Source organism: Pholis gunnellus (assembly GCF_910591455.1).
Source record: "Pholis gunnellus genome assembly, chromosome: 9".
NCBI lineage: Eukaryota > Metazoa > Chordata > Actinopteri > Perciformes > Pholidae > Pholis > Pholis gunnellus.
Genome location: NC_136535.1, coordinates 26,900,132 through 26,915,131, shown reverse-complemented (window position 1 = coordinate 26,915,131; position 15,000 = coordinate 26,900,132). Strand labels below are relative to the sequence as shown.

General features: G+C 44.8%; 1 protein-coding gene across 1 annotated transcript in view; it reads left to right on the top strand.

The window, feature by feature from the left end:
* The window catches only part of col4a4 (collagen, type IV, alpha 4), a gene marked incomplete at both ends in the record, with an annotated part of 25,111 nt that overhangs the window by 6,111 nt on the left and 4,000 nt on the right, over window positions 1-15,000 (top strand). The window contains 37 exons of the mRNA XM_079166963.1: window positions 431-565; window positions 745-789; window positions 892-1,008; window positions 1,116-1,184; window positions 2,986-3,021; window positions 3,433-3,495; window positions 3,619-3,654; window positions 4,719-4,760; window positions 4,897-4,977; window positions 5,236-5,280; window positions 5,693-5,755; window positions 5,906-5,950; window positions 6,064-6,117; window positions 6,274-6,334; window positions 6,423-6,527; window positions 6,614-6,769; window positions 6,957-7,050; window positions 7,220-7,376; window positions 7,495-7,567; window positions 7,663-7,769; window positions 7,918-8,101; window positions 8,252-8,320; window positions 8,421-8,528; window positions 9,815-9,883; window positions 10,044-10,193; window positions 10,323-10,484; window positions 10,831-10,998; window positions 11,084-11,227; window positions 11,581-11,688; window positions 12,386-12,564; window positions 12,690-12,753; window positions 12,901-12,975; window positions 13,077-13,184; window positions 13,509-13,616; window positions 13,725-13,796; window positions 14,420-14,548; window positions 14,630-14,893. Coding sequence (XP_079023089.1) covers window positions 431-565; window positions 745-789; window positions 892-1,008; window positions 1,116-1,184; window positions 2,986-3,021; window positions 3,433-3,495; window positions 3,619-3,654; window positions 4,719-4,760; window positions 4,897-4,977; window positions 5,236-5,280; window positions 5,693-5,755; window positions 5,906-5,950; window positions 6,064-6,117; window positions 6,274-6,334; window positions 6,423-6,527; window positions 6,614-6,769; window positions 6,957-7,050; window positions 7,220-7,376; window positions 7,495-7,567; window positions 7,663-7,769; window positions 7,918-8,101; window positions 8,252-8,320; window positions 8,421-8,528; window positions 9,815-9,883; window positions 10,044-10,193; window positions 10,323-10,484; window positions 10,831-10,998; window positions 11,084-11,227; window positions 11,581-11,688; window positions 12,386-12,564; window positions 12,690-12,753; window positions 12,901-12,975; window positions 13,077-13,184; window positions 13,509-13,616; window positions 13,725-13,796; window positions 14,420-14,548; window positions 14,630-14,893 — 3,745 coding nt within the window. The remainder of the gene's footprint in view (window positions 1-430; window positions 566-744; window positions 790-891; window positions 1,009-1,115; window positions 1,185-2,985; window positions 3,022-3,432; window positions 3,496-3,618; window positions 3,655-4,718; window positions 4,761-4,896; window positions 4,978-5,235; window positions 5,281-5,692; window positions 5,756-5,905; window positions 5,951-6,063; window positions 6,118-6,273; window positions 6,335-6,422; window positions 6,528-6,613; window positions 6,770-6,956; window positions 7,051-7,219; window positions 7,377-7,494; window positions 7,568-7,662; window positions 7,770-7,917; window positions 8,102-8,251; window positions 8,321-8,420; window positions 8,529-9,814; window positions 9,884-10,043; window positions 10,194-10,322; window positions 10,485-10,830; window positions 10,999-11,083; window positions 11,228-11,580; window positions 11,689-12,385; window positions 12,565-12,689; window positions 12,754-12,900; window positions 12,976-13,076; window positions 13,185-13,508; window positions 13,617-13,724; window positions 13,797-14,419; window positions 14,549-14,629; window positions 14,894-15,000) is intronic.

Below are 15,000 nucleotides of genomic sequence, written 5' to 3'. Positions count from 1 at the left end.
TACTTCTTCTACTCTGTTTACGGGTAGAGCTTCTACTTCTTCTTCTACTATATGTTTACGGGTAGAGCTTCTACTTCTTCTTCTACTATATGTTTACGGGTAGAGCTTCTACTTCTTCTTCTACTCTGTTTACGGGTAGAGCTTCTACTTCTTCTTCTACTATATGTTTACGGGTAGAGCTTCTACTTCTTCTTCTACTATATGTTTACGGGTAGAGCTTCTACTTCTTCTTCTACTCTGTTTACGGGTAGAGCTTCTACTTCTTCTTCTACTCTGTTTACGGGTAGAGCTTCTACTTCTTCTTCTACTCTGTTTACGGGTAGTTCTACCAGGTTCCTCCAGGTTCTAGTCACTCTTATTAGTTTCTGACAGGTTCTATGGTATCCTGTCAGGATCTCTCCGGTTCTAACAGAGTTATTTATGTTTGAAGGGTTCTCCGGGGCCTCTGGGACGGCAGGGCCCTCAGGGACCTCCGGGCTTCCCGGGCCCTTTGGGGCCTCCTGGACAGAAAGGCCACAGAGGAGACGAGGGGCTGACGGGAGCCGGAGGACTAAAAGGAGATTCGGTGAATAAACCTGGTTCTGATGTGAACATGATGGTTCTGTTTTATTCTGACCTGAAGAGACAAGATGGCCGACGCGCTGACGTTTACTGATTCAAGTTTTGTTAGTTTCTTTGGACCAATCACAAGTCTCCCTGTGACCCAGAACCAGAACTTCAGTTCAACTCTGTTCTTTCTTTCAGGGAAGCGTCGGCGTTCCTGGTTTTCCTGGTTTAGAAGGAATCCCGGTAAGAAGCCCCGCCCCTCTCAACCTTTCCGCTGCTCTGATTGGCCCAGACGTGATGCGGTCAAAGGTCAGACTGTGAACGTGTGTGTGTCTGTGTGTTCAGGGTCACCCGGGTCCTGCTGGAGGTCCTGGTTTCCCGGGTCTGGACGGATGTAACGGAACCAGAGGAGAGGGAGGAGACCCTGGACTGCCTGGAGGACCAGGACCTGATGGAGAACCGGTCAGAGTCACCGATCGATCAATAACACATATTGATCATTAGAAGTATTCAGGTTTAACTGTAGTACATGAATGATGTAATCACCACAACAGAGTTTTATTCTGCAGGGTTTTGCAGGACTGAAGGGATTTCCAGGAGATCCAGCCGTGTACTTCATACCGTACCCTGGAATACCTGTAAGTACACCAGTACTATACGTGTACTTGTACTGTAAATACACCTGTGATGAAAGTACACTCGACTGAAGCTGATCTAAGTCAATAGAACTGAGAATTCAGTTTTTTTAGATTATTAATCAATTATTAAAATAGCTGCAGATTAATTATCAGGACCACTCTGGTGGAAAAAGTACTCGTATACTTTACTAAAGTAAAAGTAGAAATACACAAGTCTAAAAATTATTTCAGAGTGATTTTATTATAGATTATTATATTATTCTGTTTTTATGACAACTGAAAACATGTAGAAGTATTTTAATGTTGTAGTTCATCAATAATTTAAATACTTTGTGTACTACTGCATAGATTAGTAGTACAGTACTGCATCATATAATCCAGTGGTGGCCATCAGGGCCTTCAAAGCCTTCTCTGCTGGCCTAAACAGAATCACACAGTTAGAGCTATTTTATAATTTAATAATGTTTCTTAAATACACTACATGTATTATCATTTATATAAATATTTCCCCGTTATCTTATGTTCTCATTGCACAGCTACTGTGCTCCTCAGCTGCTCTGCTTCAGTGCAGCTTGTTTTAAGTAGAGCTTTGATCCAATCAGAGTTCACCTCTGTGTCTCTAGGTAGAAGAGAGGCCCCAGGCCTGCAGACTCACCAGTGAATCCATGTGCAGGTTAAGTGAATGGGGACGATGTTGTTGATCGTCATAGTGTTCAACCAATCAGATCTTTAGTTTGACATGGTGGGCGTATTCTTTGACGTGTCAGAGCTGCTAGCTGGCCTACAGCTACGTCAGCATTACGTGCAGCTCAGTCTGCAGCAGCAGCTCTGCAGTGAGGTGCAGCGTGTGCTGTGATTGGTCAGTGGGCGAGCACGTGACTAAAAAAAAACTTAAAGTAGCAGCAGAGGCTTAGTCGGAGTAGTGAGAGTTGAAATTGAAACATATGGAAGAAATGACGACGTTTTTTGCATTTAGCTTGGTGTAGATTATTATTTTTTTACCGAGCTTTGTTTTTTAACACTCAATGTCTGAAGGAGGAGAAACAGATTAGTGAGCTGGGATTTAACCGTGAGATTAAACTCTGTCAACAAAGAAAGGAGGATGGAGTTTGTCTTTAAGTGATCAGCATTTGGTAAGTCAGCTGTGTTTGTGTTTTTACATCTAATATCTGAACGGCCCTTGAGTGTGTAGCAGAATGTGTGTTGCTGCTGTTGTTTTCCTGTTAAGCTAGTTAGCGTAGCCTCCCAGAACACGTGCGGTGCCTCAGCTGTTTTTGTTTTTGTTTTGTTCCGGGTTCAGAGGTCACCTAGTGTCCTAGTGAGCGCAGAAAACATTATATTTCCCACAATTTAGGATACTGCATCTTCCAAATGCACTAGTATTATTCAAACGTATTGTTCGGTTTGTAAGCCTCGTACCGAACGGTTTAATACGAATACGTGTGTTGTTACAGCCCTAGAAACGAATAATAACTGTAGCTGTGGCGCCATCATGATGTCATTAGGTGGTGGTTCAGCTGCAGGACAGCAGTGAAGGCACGGCCCGCCACTGATATAATGTTTACATATCAAATATTTTTATATTTAAAAAGTAACTAAAGCTGACATGTAAATATATAATAATACAATTTGCACCTCTGAGATTCAGTACAGTAAAAAGTACATTATGTACATCTGAGATGTAGTACAATAAAAAGTACAATATGTATTTAACGTTTGATTCTGTTCATGTATTTTCGATACTTCTGAGTACATTTACAACATAGTATTTATACACTGATGCTGCTCATGTGTACTACAGGGAGACGTCGGTTCCACTGGACTTCCTGGTCGACAGGTGAGAACAAACACAACAAACAGCAGAACGTTGTACTTTTACTTCACTACGTTTTTATTTTACTTTCAGAACATATTAACAATTTTTAAAAGGTGATGAATTCTATTTTTCGGAGCACAAAATCTACTTATTGAGTCATTTCAGTCTGTAATGTTTTATTTTGTATTTTTTTTAACTTACTTCAAGTTATTTTCTTCTATTACTTCATAATTTTCGTCTTATTTTATGATATTGTACTTTTTTTCTTGTTTCAAGATCCAGAAAATGCATTTTAGAGCATTTTTTTAACAAGGTTTGCAGGAAGGAATTATAAATATAACAATTTTAACACCATTAAATACGATATTTTTCTGCATAATGAGTACTTTTACTTTTGTGTGTACTATTACTGAGAGGAGTTTCTGTCTGCAGGGGGAACCGGGTCTCTCCGGTCCGATGGGGGTTCTGGGTCCTCCAGGACTGGACGGGACCAACGTCAGTCCCGATAAACACACCTGATAAATACTATAACTACTAATGATACTTATTACTTTTCTTAAAACATGTTGATAAATGTACTCACAGTGTGTACATGTTCATGTCTGTTTGTCTCTACAGGGTCTCCCTGGTCTGCCCGGCTCCAGGGGTCCACCTGTAAGTAGTATAAGTACTTTTACTCTAGTACTGTACTTAAGTACACTTTTGACATACTTAAATTGTTCATTTCCATTTTCTGCTACTTTATACTTCTAAAATAAATTTAAAAAATGAAAAAATCATTAAAATACTCTTATATGTATTTATTAGTGATACAATTACAATAATGTATCCTTTAATAATGGGGCCATTTTGCAAACGGAGTACTTTTTGCTGAAAATACTTCTGTACTTTTGAATATTTTAATGTATGGTTATTGATTATAGATCATAATGTTTGTATTAATGTGTTTATTTATAGGTGACGGTGTGTGTGTGATTATTGGTTATTGATTATAAATCATAATGTTTGTATTAATGTGTTTATTTATAGGTGACGGTGTGTGTGTGGTTATTGGTTATAGATCATAATGTTTGTATTAATGTGTTTATTTATAGGTGACAGTGTGTGTGTGATTATTGGTTATTGATTATAGATCATAATGTTTGTATTAATGTGTTTATTTATAGGTGACGGTGTGTGTGTGATTATTGGTTATTGATTATAGATCATAATGTTTGTATTAATGTGTTTATTTATAGGTGACAGTGTGTGTGTGATTATTGGTTATTGATTATAGATCATAATGTTTGTATTAATGTGTTTATTTATAGGTGACGGTGTGTGTGTGATTATTGGTTATTGATTATAAATCATAATGTTTGTATTAATGTGTTTATTTATAGGTGACGGTGTGTGTGTGGTTATTGGTTATAGATCATAATGTTTGTATTAATGTGTTTATTTATAGGTGACAGTGTGTGTGTGATTATTGGTTATTGATTATAGATCATAATGTTTGTATTAATGTGTTTATTTATAGGTGACGGTGTGTGTGTGATTATTGGTTATTGATTATAGATCATAATGTTTGTATTAATGTGTTTATTTATAGGTGACGGTGTGTGTGTGATTATTGGTTATTGATTATAAATCATAATGTTTGTATTAATGTGTTTATTTATAGGTGACGGTGTGTGTGTGATTATTGGTTATTGATTATAGATCATAATGTGTTTCAGGGAGAAAAAGGTCGATCTCTTCCGGGACAGAAAGGAGACGAGGTACAAACATTTTATTCTGGAGAACGATTTACTTTTTACTCTCTAAGTTGAACTTTAGCAGTAGTACTCTGCTGTGGTAGTATTGCAGTACTGTGTGGTACTGTGGTAGTATTACAGTACTGTGTGTTGTCCACAGGGGGATCAGGGCCTCCAGGGGCCACCGGGGCCGTTTGAGTACGTTGACCCTCCAGAAGACCTGTACATTAAAGGAGAACAGGTGGGTGGGGCTTCAGCCGGCTGCAGCCAATCAGATCACAGCTTCATACTGTTCTACTGCAGTTCCACTGTGGTTCTATTCAGTTCTATTCGGTTCTACTGTAGTTCTACTGTTAATTAATGTCCTGAAACTCTTTTACAACTGCAGATGTAATGTTTGTGTGTCCTTGTTCTACTATGGTTCTACTGTACTTAGTCAACTGATCTGCTGTAGTTCTGGTTCTGTTGGTTCTAACGTTGGGTTTTGTTGGTTCTTCAGGGTACTCAGGGGCTTAAAGGAGTCTGTGGAAAGCAAGGACTGCCGGTAAGTTCAGATATCTGATCCAACCTCTGGAACATCTGCCCAAAGGAACACTGGGTTCTTCTGAACAAAAGTTTCTCTTGAGCACAGGGTTCTACTGAAAACAAGGTTCCCCTGGACACAGGGTTCTGCAATAGACTGGGTTCTAATGATCGCAGAGTTCTACTGAACTCAAGGTTCTAATAAACACTGGGTTCTAATGAAATCAAGGTTGTCCTGAACACAGAGGTCTCTTGAGCTGAAGGTTCTCCTTAACACAGGGTTCTCTTGAACATGGGCTTCTAATGAACATAGAGTTCTAATAAACACTGGGTTCTAATGAAATCAAGGTTCTCCTGAACACAAGATTCTCTGGGACACAGGGTTCTATTGAACACATGGTTCTCCTGAACACTGATGATGTTTGTGGTTTCAGGGTTTGGACTCTCTCACAGGGCTCAAAGGAGAGAAAGGCATTGTGGGATTTCCTGGTCCCAGGGTGAGTAACCCTCCGTCTTCACCTTATTGATCAGTGTTGATCAGTATTGAGTCAGATTACAGAGTGAACCTGATCGTCCTGATTAGAACACAAACTCTTTATGTTCAGATCAATAATGAAACATCAGTCTGATGTGTTTGTGTGTCTCAGGGATTTTCTGGTAACCCTGGTCTGCCCGGAGACAGAGGATTCAAGGTGAGTTCACAAAAGCTGCTCTAATAATAATTAAACTAATTATACAACTTCATGAAAGGTAAATTATAGACCTGTCAGCCAATCAGAAACTGGGATTTTCCCTGTTTTTTCAGGGGATCCAAGGAAGTCCAGGTCTCCCGGGTCTGATTGGACGAGAGGGTCCTATGGTCAGTCTGTTGGTCTGTGATGTATCTGTGCCGACCAATCACGCGCAGGGATGGAATGAACAGCGGCTCCTCTGATTGGTTGCTTTGAATACAGACCAAAGACACATGCTATAATATTTGGTTAGGATCCATTAATGAACCTGTGTGTTTTCCCAGGGCATGCTGGGAGATCCAGGTCCTAAAGGCCTCCCTCAGGACGTGGAAGTCACACACTCAGGTTCGGATCATTACTCACCGATCGATCAGCTGACTGATGTCATCACGGTGGTCTGACGTCAGCTGACTGCCTTCTTCCTGTCTTCCAGGTGATGTTGGAGACCCCGGGGCCCCCGGACTGAGGGGCCCTCCGGGAGACATCGGGCTGATGGGAATGCACGGCCCCCCCGGAGCCCCTGGCAGATCCACACCAGGTCGGTACCTGCAGCACATTTACAAGCTTCATCCATATTTTAAGGTGGTATGACGATGAACAAAGTTCTCTGTCGTTCCTCTTCAGGTCCGGCGGGTGTTGTGGGTCAGAGGGGAGTTCCAGGATCCAGAGGGGACAAAGGAGATCCAGGTCAAGTGTATAGAGGCGGACCCACACCCGGAGAACCTGGAAAACCAGGACGTCCCGGACCCTGGGGACTGAAAGGAGAACAGGGGAGTCCAGGTACCAAGGAACACAGTTCTTCTCCCTGTTGGTGTCACACCTGTACTCTGTGAGAAACACCTGCTGATGTCTTCATCTAAAGTTATTTAAATCTGTTGCCTGAAGTTATTATCGTGTTATAATATTTAATAATCAGTAGCGGTCACTTCCTGTTGTCGTCCTGCTGACTCCCTGTTTTCTCTTAAAGGTAGATACTGCCTTCCCGGGGCCCCCGGAGAGTCTGGATGTCCAGGTGATCCGGGACCCCCAGGGGCCCAAGGCTTCCTAGGGTTCAAAGGTTAGTATCTAGACATTACTGATTGATGGATTGTTAGTTTTAATTGTGTGAGGTGTCATCCCTGTCATCAGGTTTAATAGAAAGAACAGAGGCTCCAGGATGTTTCCCTGAGGAACCCCACATGTTTGACATCTACCTGTGTGTGTGTGTGTGTGTGTGTGTGTTTCAGGTAGCCCTGGCGACTGTTCTTGTGGCCCCCCAGTTGTGCTGAGGGGCCCCCCTGGTAGTGTGGGTGACCCGGGGTCTCCAGGGTTTCCAGGACCTCCAGGGGCCCAAGGGCCGAGAGGGGAGAGAGGTTTTCCTGGAGACACAGGAGAACGCGGACAACAGGTGAGTCGCCGGACAACAGGGGTCAGGGGTCATAGGTCAGCAGCGAGATGAATTGTAATTTGTGTAATTTACTGGTTGATTTACTGGTTGATTTACTGGTTGATGGTTTTGTTGGCAGGGTCTGGGTGGATTTCCAGGTGTCAAAGGGTTCAAAGGTCAAAAGGGAGATTTCACTGTGGTGGATTTTAAAGGTGAGTTTGATCATTAAACACTTACTTTACTCACCTTTAGCCATGATGTCCTGTCGGTGTTTCAATGGTTCTGATTGGACTTTTTTTGTCTCCAGGTGAGAAAGGAAACAGGGGCCAGCGGGGCCCTGTAGGCAGACAAGGATTCTCAGGGAGAAGAGGACTCGATGGGCCCCTGGGGGCCCCTGGAAACCCCGGCCCCGAGGTCAGTCAGACTTTGAAAACCTTGAAGACCGACAAGACGCTGATATAGATGGATTGTCGCTGTAATGAACTCTGCAGCCGGTAGCGGTGCTGGCTTCACTTTACTCTGTTACTGATGTTCTTTAAATCACGTCTCTGTTTCTGTTCAGGGAGAAAGTTTCGCCAGTTCTCCCGGAGAAAATGGCCTCCCTGGACTTCCAGGGCTAAAGGGCTTATCAGGACCTTCAGGCCCCCCTGGACGAGGTGTAGTTGGAGCAGTAGGACAACGTGGGGAACCTGGGTACCCGGGACCTGAAGGATTCCCTGGCCCCCCAGGACCGAAGGGGGTTAGAGGTATGGAGATCAATCTGAATTTCACTTTGAATTAAGTGTAAAATCTGCAAAAACTCATGAAAACAATTTCATTACGTCTCCCAAAAGTCCCTCTGACTCCTCCCACTCCCACTGACTCCTCCTCTTCCTGTTTGACTCCTCTTTCTGCAGGGGACAATCTGCCCTGTGTGCCCAGAAACCCTGGTGCCCCCGGAGAGAAAGGAGACACTGGAGATGCAGGTAAACACCATCTACAACACCTGGCTGTCTGCTCACCTGTCTGTCTGACACCCTGTTAACCTGTTTGTCTGATGTGCTGCTCACCTGTCTGTCTCTCCAGGTTACAGAGGACTGCCGGGTCCTCCAGGTTTTCGTGGCATCACTGGACCTGATGGACCTAAAGGGGACAGAGGCCGGCCTGGACTGCCTGGACCACCTGGACGACAAGGTATCGGAGCGCATCTGTACCACACCAACATCTGTACCACACCAACACCTGTACCACACCTGTACCACACCAACACTTGTACCACACCTGTACCACATCAACATCTGTACCACACCTGTACCACACCAACACTTGTACCACACCAACACCTGTACCACACCTGTACTACACCAACATCTGTACCACACATGTACCACACCAACACCTGTACCTCACCAACATCTGTACCACACCAACACCTGTACTACACCAACACCTGTACCACACCAACACCTGTACCACACCAACATCTGTACCACACCAACACCTGTACCACACCAACACCTGTACCACACCTGTACCACACCAACACCTGTACCACACCTGTACCACACCAACACTTGTACCACACCAACACCTGTACCACACCTGTACCACACCAACACCTGTACCACACCTGTACCACACCAACACTTGTACCACACCAACACCTGTACCACACCTGTACCACACCAACACTTGTACCACACCAACACCTGTACCACACCTGTACCACACCAACACTTGTACCACACCAACACCTGTACCACACCAACACCTGTACCACACCTGTACCACACCAACACCTGTACCACACCAACACCTGTACCACACCAACATCTGTACCACACCTGTACCACACCAACACCTGTACCACACCAACACCTGTACCACACCAACATCTGTACCACACCAACACCTGTACCACACATGTACCACACCAACACTTGTACCACACATGTACCAAACCAACATCTGTACCACACCAACATCTGTACCACACCAACACCTGTACCACACCAACATCTGTACCACACCAACACCTGTACCACACCAACACATATACCACACCAACACATATACCACACCAACACATATACCACACCAACACATATACCACATCAACACTTGTACCACACCAACATCTGTACCACACCTGTACCACACCAACACCTGTACCACACCAACACATATACCACACCAACACCTGTACCACACCAACACATATACCACACCAACACATATACCACACCAACACATATACCACACCAACACATATACCACACCAACACATATACCACACCAACACATATACCACATCAACACTTGTACCACACCAACATCTGTACCACACCTGTACCACACCAACACATGTTCCACACCAACATCTGTACCACACCTGTACCACACCAACATCTCTACCACACCTGTACCACACCTGTTCTTTACATTGTCCCTGACTTTACATACATTCTCTCCTCCTGCAGGACCTCCAGGTTTTGTTGGTGATACTGGAGCAGAAGGACCCGAAGGCATCAGTTTTGGTGGAGATCCAGGTAGAGTCACCTGTCCGTCTGTGATGTGACCCACACTGTCATCGTCTGTTCACCCTCTTTATGAATCAAACGTAGTTACTTTGAATCTGGCTCCAGAAGATTCAGATTGTTTGGATAAATCATAAAAAGCCAGTATAGTCATTATCATTATGTTTACCAGGTTCTCCGGGGCTCCCAGGCTCTTCTGGACTCAGGGGCCCAGCGGGAGACTCTGATGTCGGGCCCTCGGGACCAATTGGCTTTCCGGGACGACAGGGCTCTCAGGGACCTAAAGGAGTTCCCGGCCCCCCCGGCATCAATGGACTAAAAGGTGAAGTACTGGACCTGAATATCAATAGATCAATAAAATCAGACTACAACAGGATTTTGTTTCAAATGAAGTCAAATTTCTCAGAAATGTAAATTTATATATTGAGAATTATTTCCTGTGTTTGTCCAGGACTCCTGGGTCTGGCTGGGGGCCCCGGAGTGCAGGGCCAGAGAGGACAGGATGGGGCCCCAGGTATGACCGGCGCCCAGGGGCCCACCCCTGACTTTTGTGATGCAGGAAAACCTGGTCCCATGGGCCTTTTTGGCCCTCAGGGACCCATAGGACCCTCAGGTAAACTCTGGCTCCCAAGGACGCTCACTTTACTTTACTTTACTTCACTGTAGTTTACATAACTTTACTTAACTACATTATTTTATTTTATTTATTTTATTTATTTTATTTATTTTATTTATTTTATTTATTTTATTTATTTTATTTATTTCTTAGTTTATTGTTAACGTATCCAACGGTCTCACTGAGTTTTCTGACTGTCAAAGCACTTTGTGAACTTTTTAAAGGTGCTATATAAATAAAGTTATTATTATTATTATTATTCACTGTACTTTACTTCACTTACATTATTCAGTTTGACTTTACTCTACCTAACGTCACCGTACTGTACTTCATCATCGTTCAGGTTTTTATGGGGAGAAAGGTGAGATCGGGCAGGAGGGTCTGCCAGGTTTTGGCCCTCAAGGCCCTCGAGGTAAACCAGGCTCTTCAGGTGTCCCAGGGTACCCGGGGCCCCAGGGCCCCACTGGTCCCTGCGGCGACTCCGGACTGCCGGGGCTCGACGGTCAGAAAGGTGAGCGCCTCCCACCAACACACCTGAGCTTAAATGTTTCCTGATTACAGGTTCACAGGAAATACTAACCGTCTTACTATACCAGGTCTGATGGGGCCGCGGGGCCAGGACGGAGGGCCAGGGGCCCCTGGACGGACCGGGGCCCTCGGAGCCCCGGGGAAGACTGGGGAGAGAGGATCCAATGGACGAGACGGAGGTCCAGGATGTGAGGGCCAGAAAGGAGAGAAAGGTACTACTACAGAACTATTATAGTACCACTATAGTACTACTACTGTACTGTGATATACTACCAGCTCTGCTCCCCGTAGACAACACAACACATCTGTGCAATATAAATGTGTTCTGTCTCTATAACATTTGAGTTATTGTTTCTTGATTTTTTACTTAATATTCTTTACTGTTTTATTACTTATTTATAATTCTTGTTTTGCTCTTGTTTTACTATGTCTCTTGTTTGCACTACACTGTATATATATATATATATATATACGTATATATATATATACTCCACTATACTGCTGTAATCCTGTATATTTCCCCGCTGCGGGACTAATAAAGGATTATCTTCTCTCCATCCTGCAGCCCTTAAAGGGGCCCAGGGGCCTCCAGGAGAGACCACGGTTGTCCCCATCAAAGGAGACCACGGGGGAGAAGGACCGCCGGGCCACAACGGCTTTCCTGGACCACGAGGTCAGAGCTGTTACCATAGAGACCAGTGTCAGGGTGTGATGTCACACAGGAAATGGCAGGGTCACAACCTTTTTAGAACTAGAGGTTCAGTGCTGAGTTCAGGTACTCTGTGAAAGTCGGACGCACCTCTTTGCCTCCACACTAAACACCTAGACGTGATTTGTTTACGTAATGAAGCCTCGTATTTGGCATTCTGGCCATCTTGTTTTTTGCAACCAGTGAACAGGAAGTGACCATATATGGACTGAGGAGGAGTGACGTAGAGACGCCGTATACGTCTCTGGTGTCGACCTGTCAATCACTGTGTAGCCCCGCCCCTAAAGCATCCCCTGCTTTATGGTCTGTGTGACTCTAAATGGACCATCATTTACTAAATGAACATCATGCTGTATTGAAGAAGACTTGAAACTAGAGATTGAGACCATAAACTCATGTTTACAATGTTTACTGAGGTAATAAATCAAGAGAGAAGTAGAGTCATTTTCTCATAGACTTCTATACAACCAGAGGAGTCGCCCCCTGGTGGACACTAGAGAGAATGCAGCTTTAAGACTTGAAGCTTTGGCTTGAGGTTCCTGCCTCAGTAGAAGGTGATAGACTTCATCAGTCAGATTTTAGAGATTAGTTCGGCCCACAGAAGCCAATGATAATAATGATACCAGCAGATCGGATTTAACATTAAATTCACTCTCTACAGGAAGTAAAGCTGTGCGAGGCGCTGCTGGTAAGCCAGGGTATCCGGGCATTAACGGACCCACAGGCATCGTCGGACCTCCAGGACCCTCTGGGCCCTACGGACCATCAGGACCTCCGGGATCACCTGGACAATCAGGACCACCAGGATTCATCGGCTTCCCAGGGGAGACCGGAGATCAGGTAAGATAGAAGACTTTTTAGCTTTAATAAAAGCTGAACCAAATGTGAACCATGAAGCCATTAAAACAATGTTCAGAATGCTTGTTTGCGATATATTCAGAACTATTCATCTATTTCCGTTGCAGGGTGACCTGGGATGTCCTGGAAAAGTTGGAGAACCCGGTCGCCAAGGATGTGCTGGATCCAAAGGTTTCAACTAACCCCGGACCCTACCCCCCCACCAAGACTTATTTTGTATAAGTCTTGATTGGGAGGATAGGGTCCTGTCATACATGAAATACAGAGAGAAGCCAAGGATTTTATCTCGATGTGTAACGTTTATTTTTTGCGTTTCAGGTGATAAAGGAGACTCCGTTGGTTTTCCTGGTCCACCTGGAGACCACGGGCCTCCTGGAGACTTCGGGACCTCAGGTGATGATCTGGTTCTGATTCAGCTGCAGTGACTCTGATGTTTTAATGTTCATTTTGATTTGACTGAGTTTCTGGATGAATCAGCTGTTTTTCCCTCTTAGGACCTCCTGGACCTCAAGGAGATCCAGGTGGACCCGGTTTCATCGGGTTTCCAGGACAGAGAGGATGCAAAGGAGATCCAGGCGATCAGGGGGAACTGGGCCCATCAGGTACAGAAGCTCACCTGTGGACCTTCCTCAAGTCTTTATACCTTCTTTCTGTAACATGAAGTCATGTGACCTGCTGCCATCCAAAACCAGTAAAGACCAGCAGCTGTTCGCTCAGACTGGGAGCAGAATGGTTTCCTTTATTTAGACTTTTTTTAAGATTCACCAGAGGGGCGTTTACTGACCTGTTTTATATCAGAAAACTAAACGCTGGCGTTAAACAGACCTGATTTCAGACTTCTAAACTAAAACACATTCAGGAGACACGTTGATTTCTAGAGGAGGGAAACAGGAAGTATCTCTATCTGTCTGTCTGGTTTATTCCAGGTGTGGTTGCTCCCCCGGGTCCCAGAGGCCGTTCGGGTTTTCCAGGTCTTCCTGGTGAAGCCGGTGGTGATGGTCCTCCAGGACCTCCAGGCTTCCCGGGACTCCCAGGTCAGAACTGAACCCCATTTCTATCATTATACCTCCCTGACACATTTCAGAGCACATGTGCGTGAGTTGGTTCAACATCATTTTTTATGAATGATTTTGGTGCGTCAGGTCCTCCTGGACCGCTCGGCCTTCACGGACTGGACGGACTGAAAGGAGTGAAGGGGGACATGGGGACCAGAGGTACGAGTCTCTGTGCTGTTAGGGGTTGGATTACTTTTCAAATGTAAATATCTCCGTCAATCGTCTGCATCAACGTGTGTCATGTGTTGTGAGTAAACACGCAATGTCTGCTGGGAAACAGGAAGAGAGAACAGGGCAGCCTCTGTGTTCCGTTGGCCCAAACGTCTGAACCTGACAACAGTCCAGAACTTTGAGGTTGAAGGTTTGGTCTTTTTGTGGACGTTTTTGGCTTTATTATCTGTCATTACTGACAGTAACTTCCACATGGAGGCCAAACCCCCAAACTCATTTGAAGAGACAAAACTTTAGAGACAAAGAGACATGAGATGTGGTAACCAATGAAAATGAATTTCTCCCGTTCTCTAAATAAAACTATAAATGTTAGTTTGCCTAAAGTTAGATTGAGACAGAAAGTCTCTTATTATTGATCAATAATAATCTCAATAACCTTCACCTCCGTCCTCGTCTGTGCTTTCATTTTGTGTTTGTGTCGATATTGACTTGAATTAAAGGTGTAAGAATCCTGTTTTTGTGAAACTTAATGACGTTTTTTATGTAAATATACACAGTACATAAAGTTTAGTCATCAGCATCACTATGGTAACGTCCGTCTCTCTGTTTAGGTCTGGGTGAATCGGGTGCTCCAGGTTCTATTGGTCTTCCAGGGGATAAAGGTCCTCCAGGTCCCCCAGGACTCATTGGTTCATCTCAGTCCGGCCCACCAGGACCCACAGGCCCCCCAGGACCCAAAGGTCTGTAGCAGCCACCGGGGTCAGGATGTGACAGACAGCTGTGATCCATCAGTTTGACTGATGGATCTTTATGTGTTGCAGGACCACAAGGGGATTTGGGACCTCCAGGTAAACCTGGAACAGACTGTAAAGGACCAATCCCAGGGCCTCGTGGACATCCTGGTCCTACTGGAACGGATGGAGAGCCAGGGGGTACTGGTGACGTGGGGGATCCGGGTCAGAACACTCCAGTACCTGGTGATGATGGGGACAACGGGGACACAGGGTGCCAGGGGCCAGGGGGCCCCCAGGGACCTCAGGGGCCCGAGGGACTGCCAGGGATGCCTGGAAATCCAGGACTGAAAGGTCAGACTACCTATCTATTGCCTCCACATGGCTCTCAACATGGCAACGGCTGAGTCAGCCCGCCGCTAATAGTGCTAACAGCACAAACAACGGCGCCGACAGAGCTA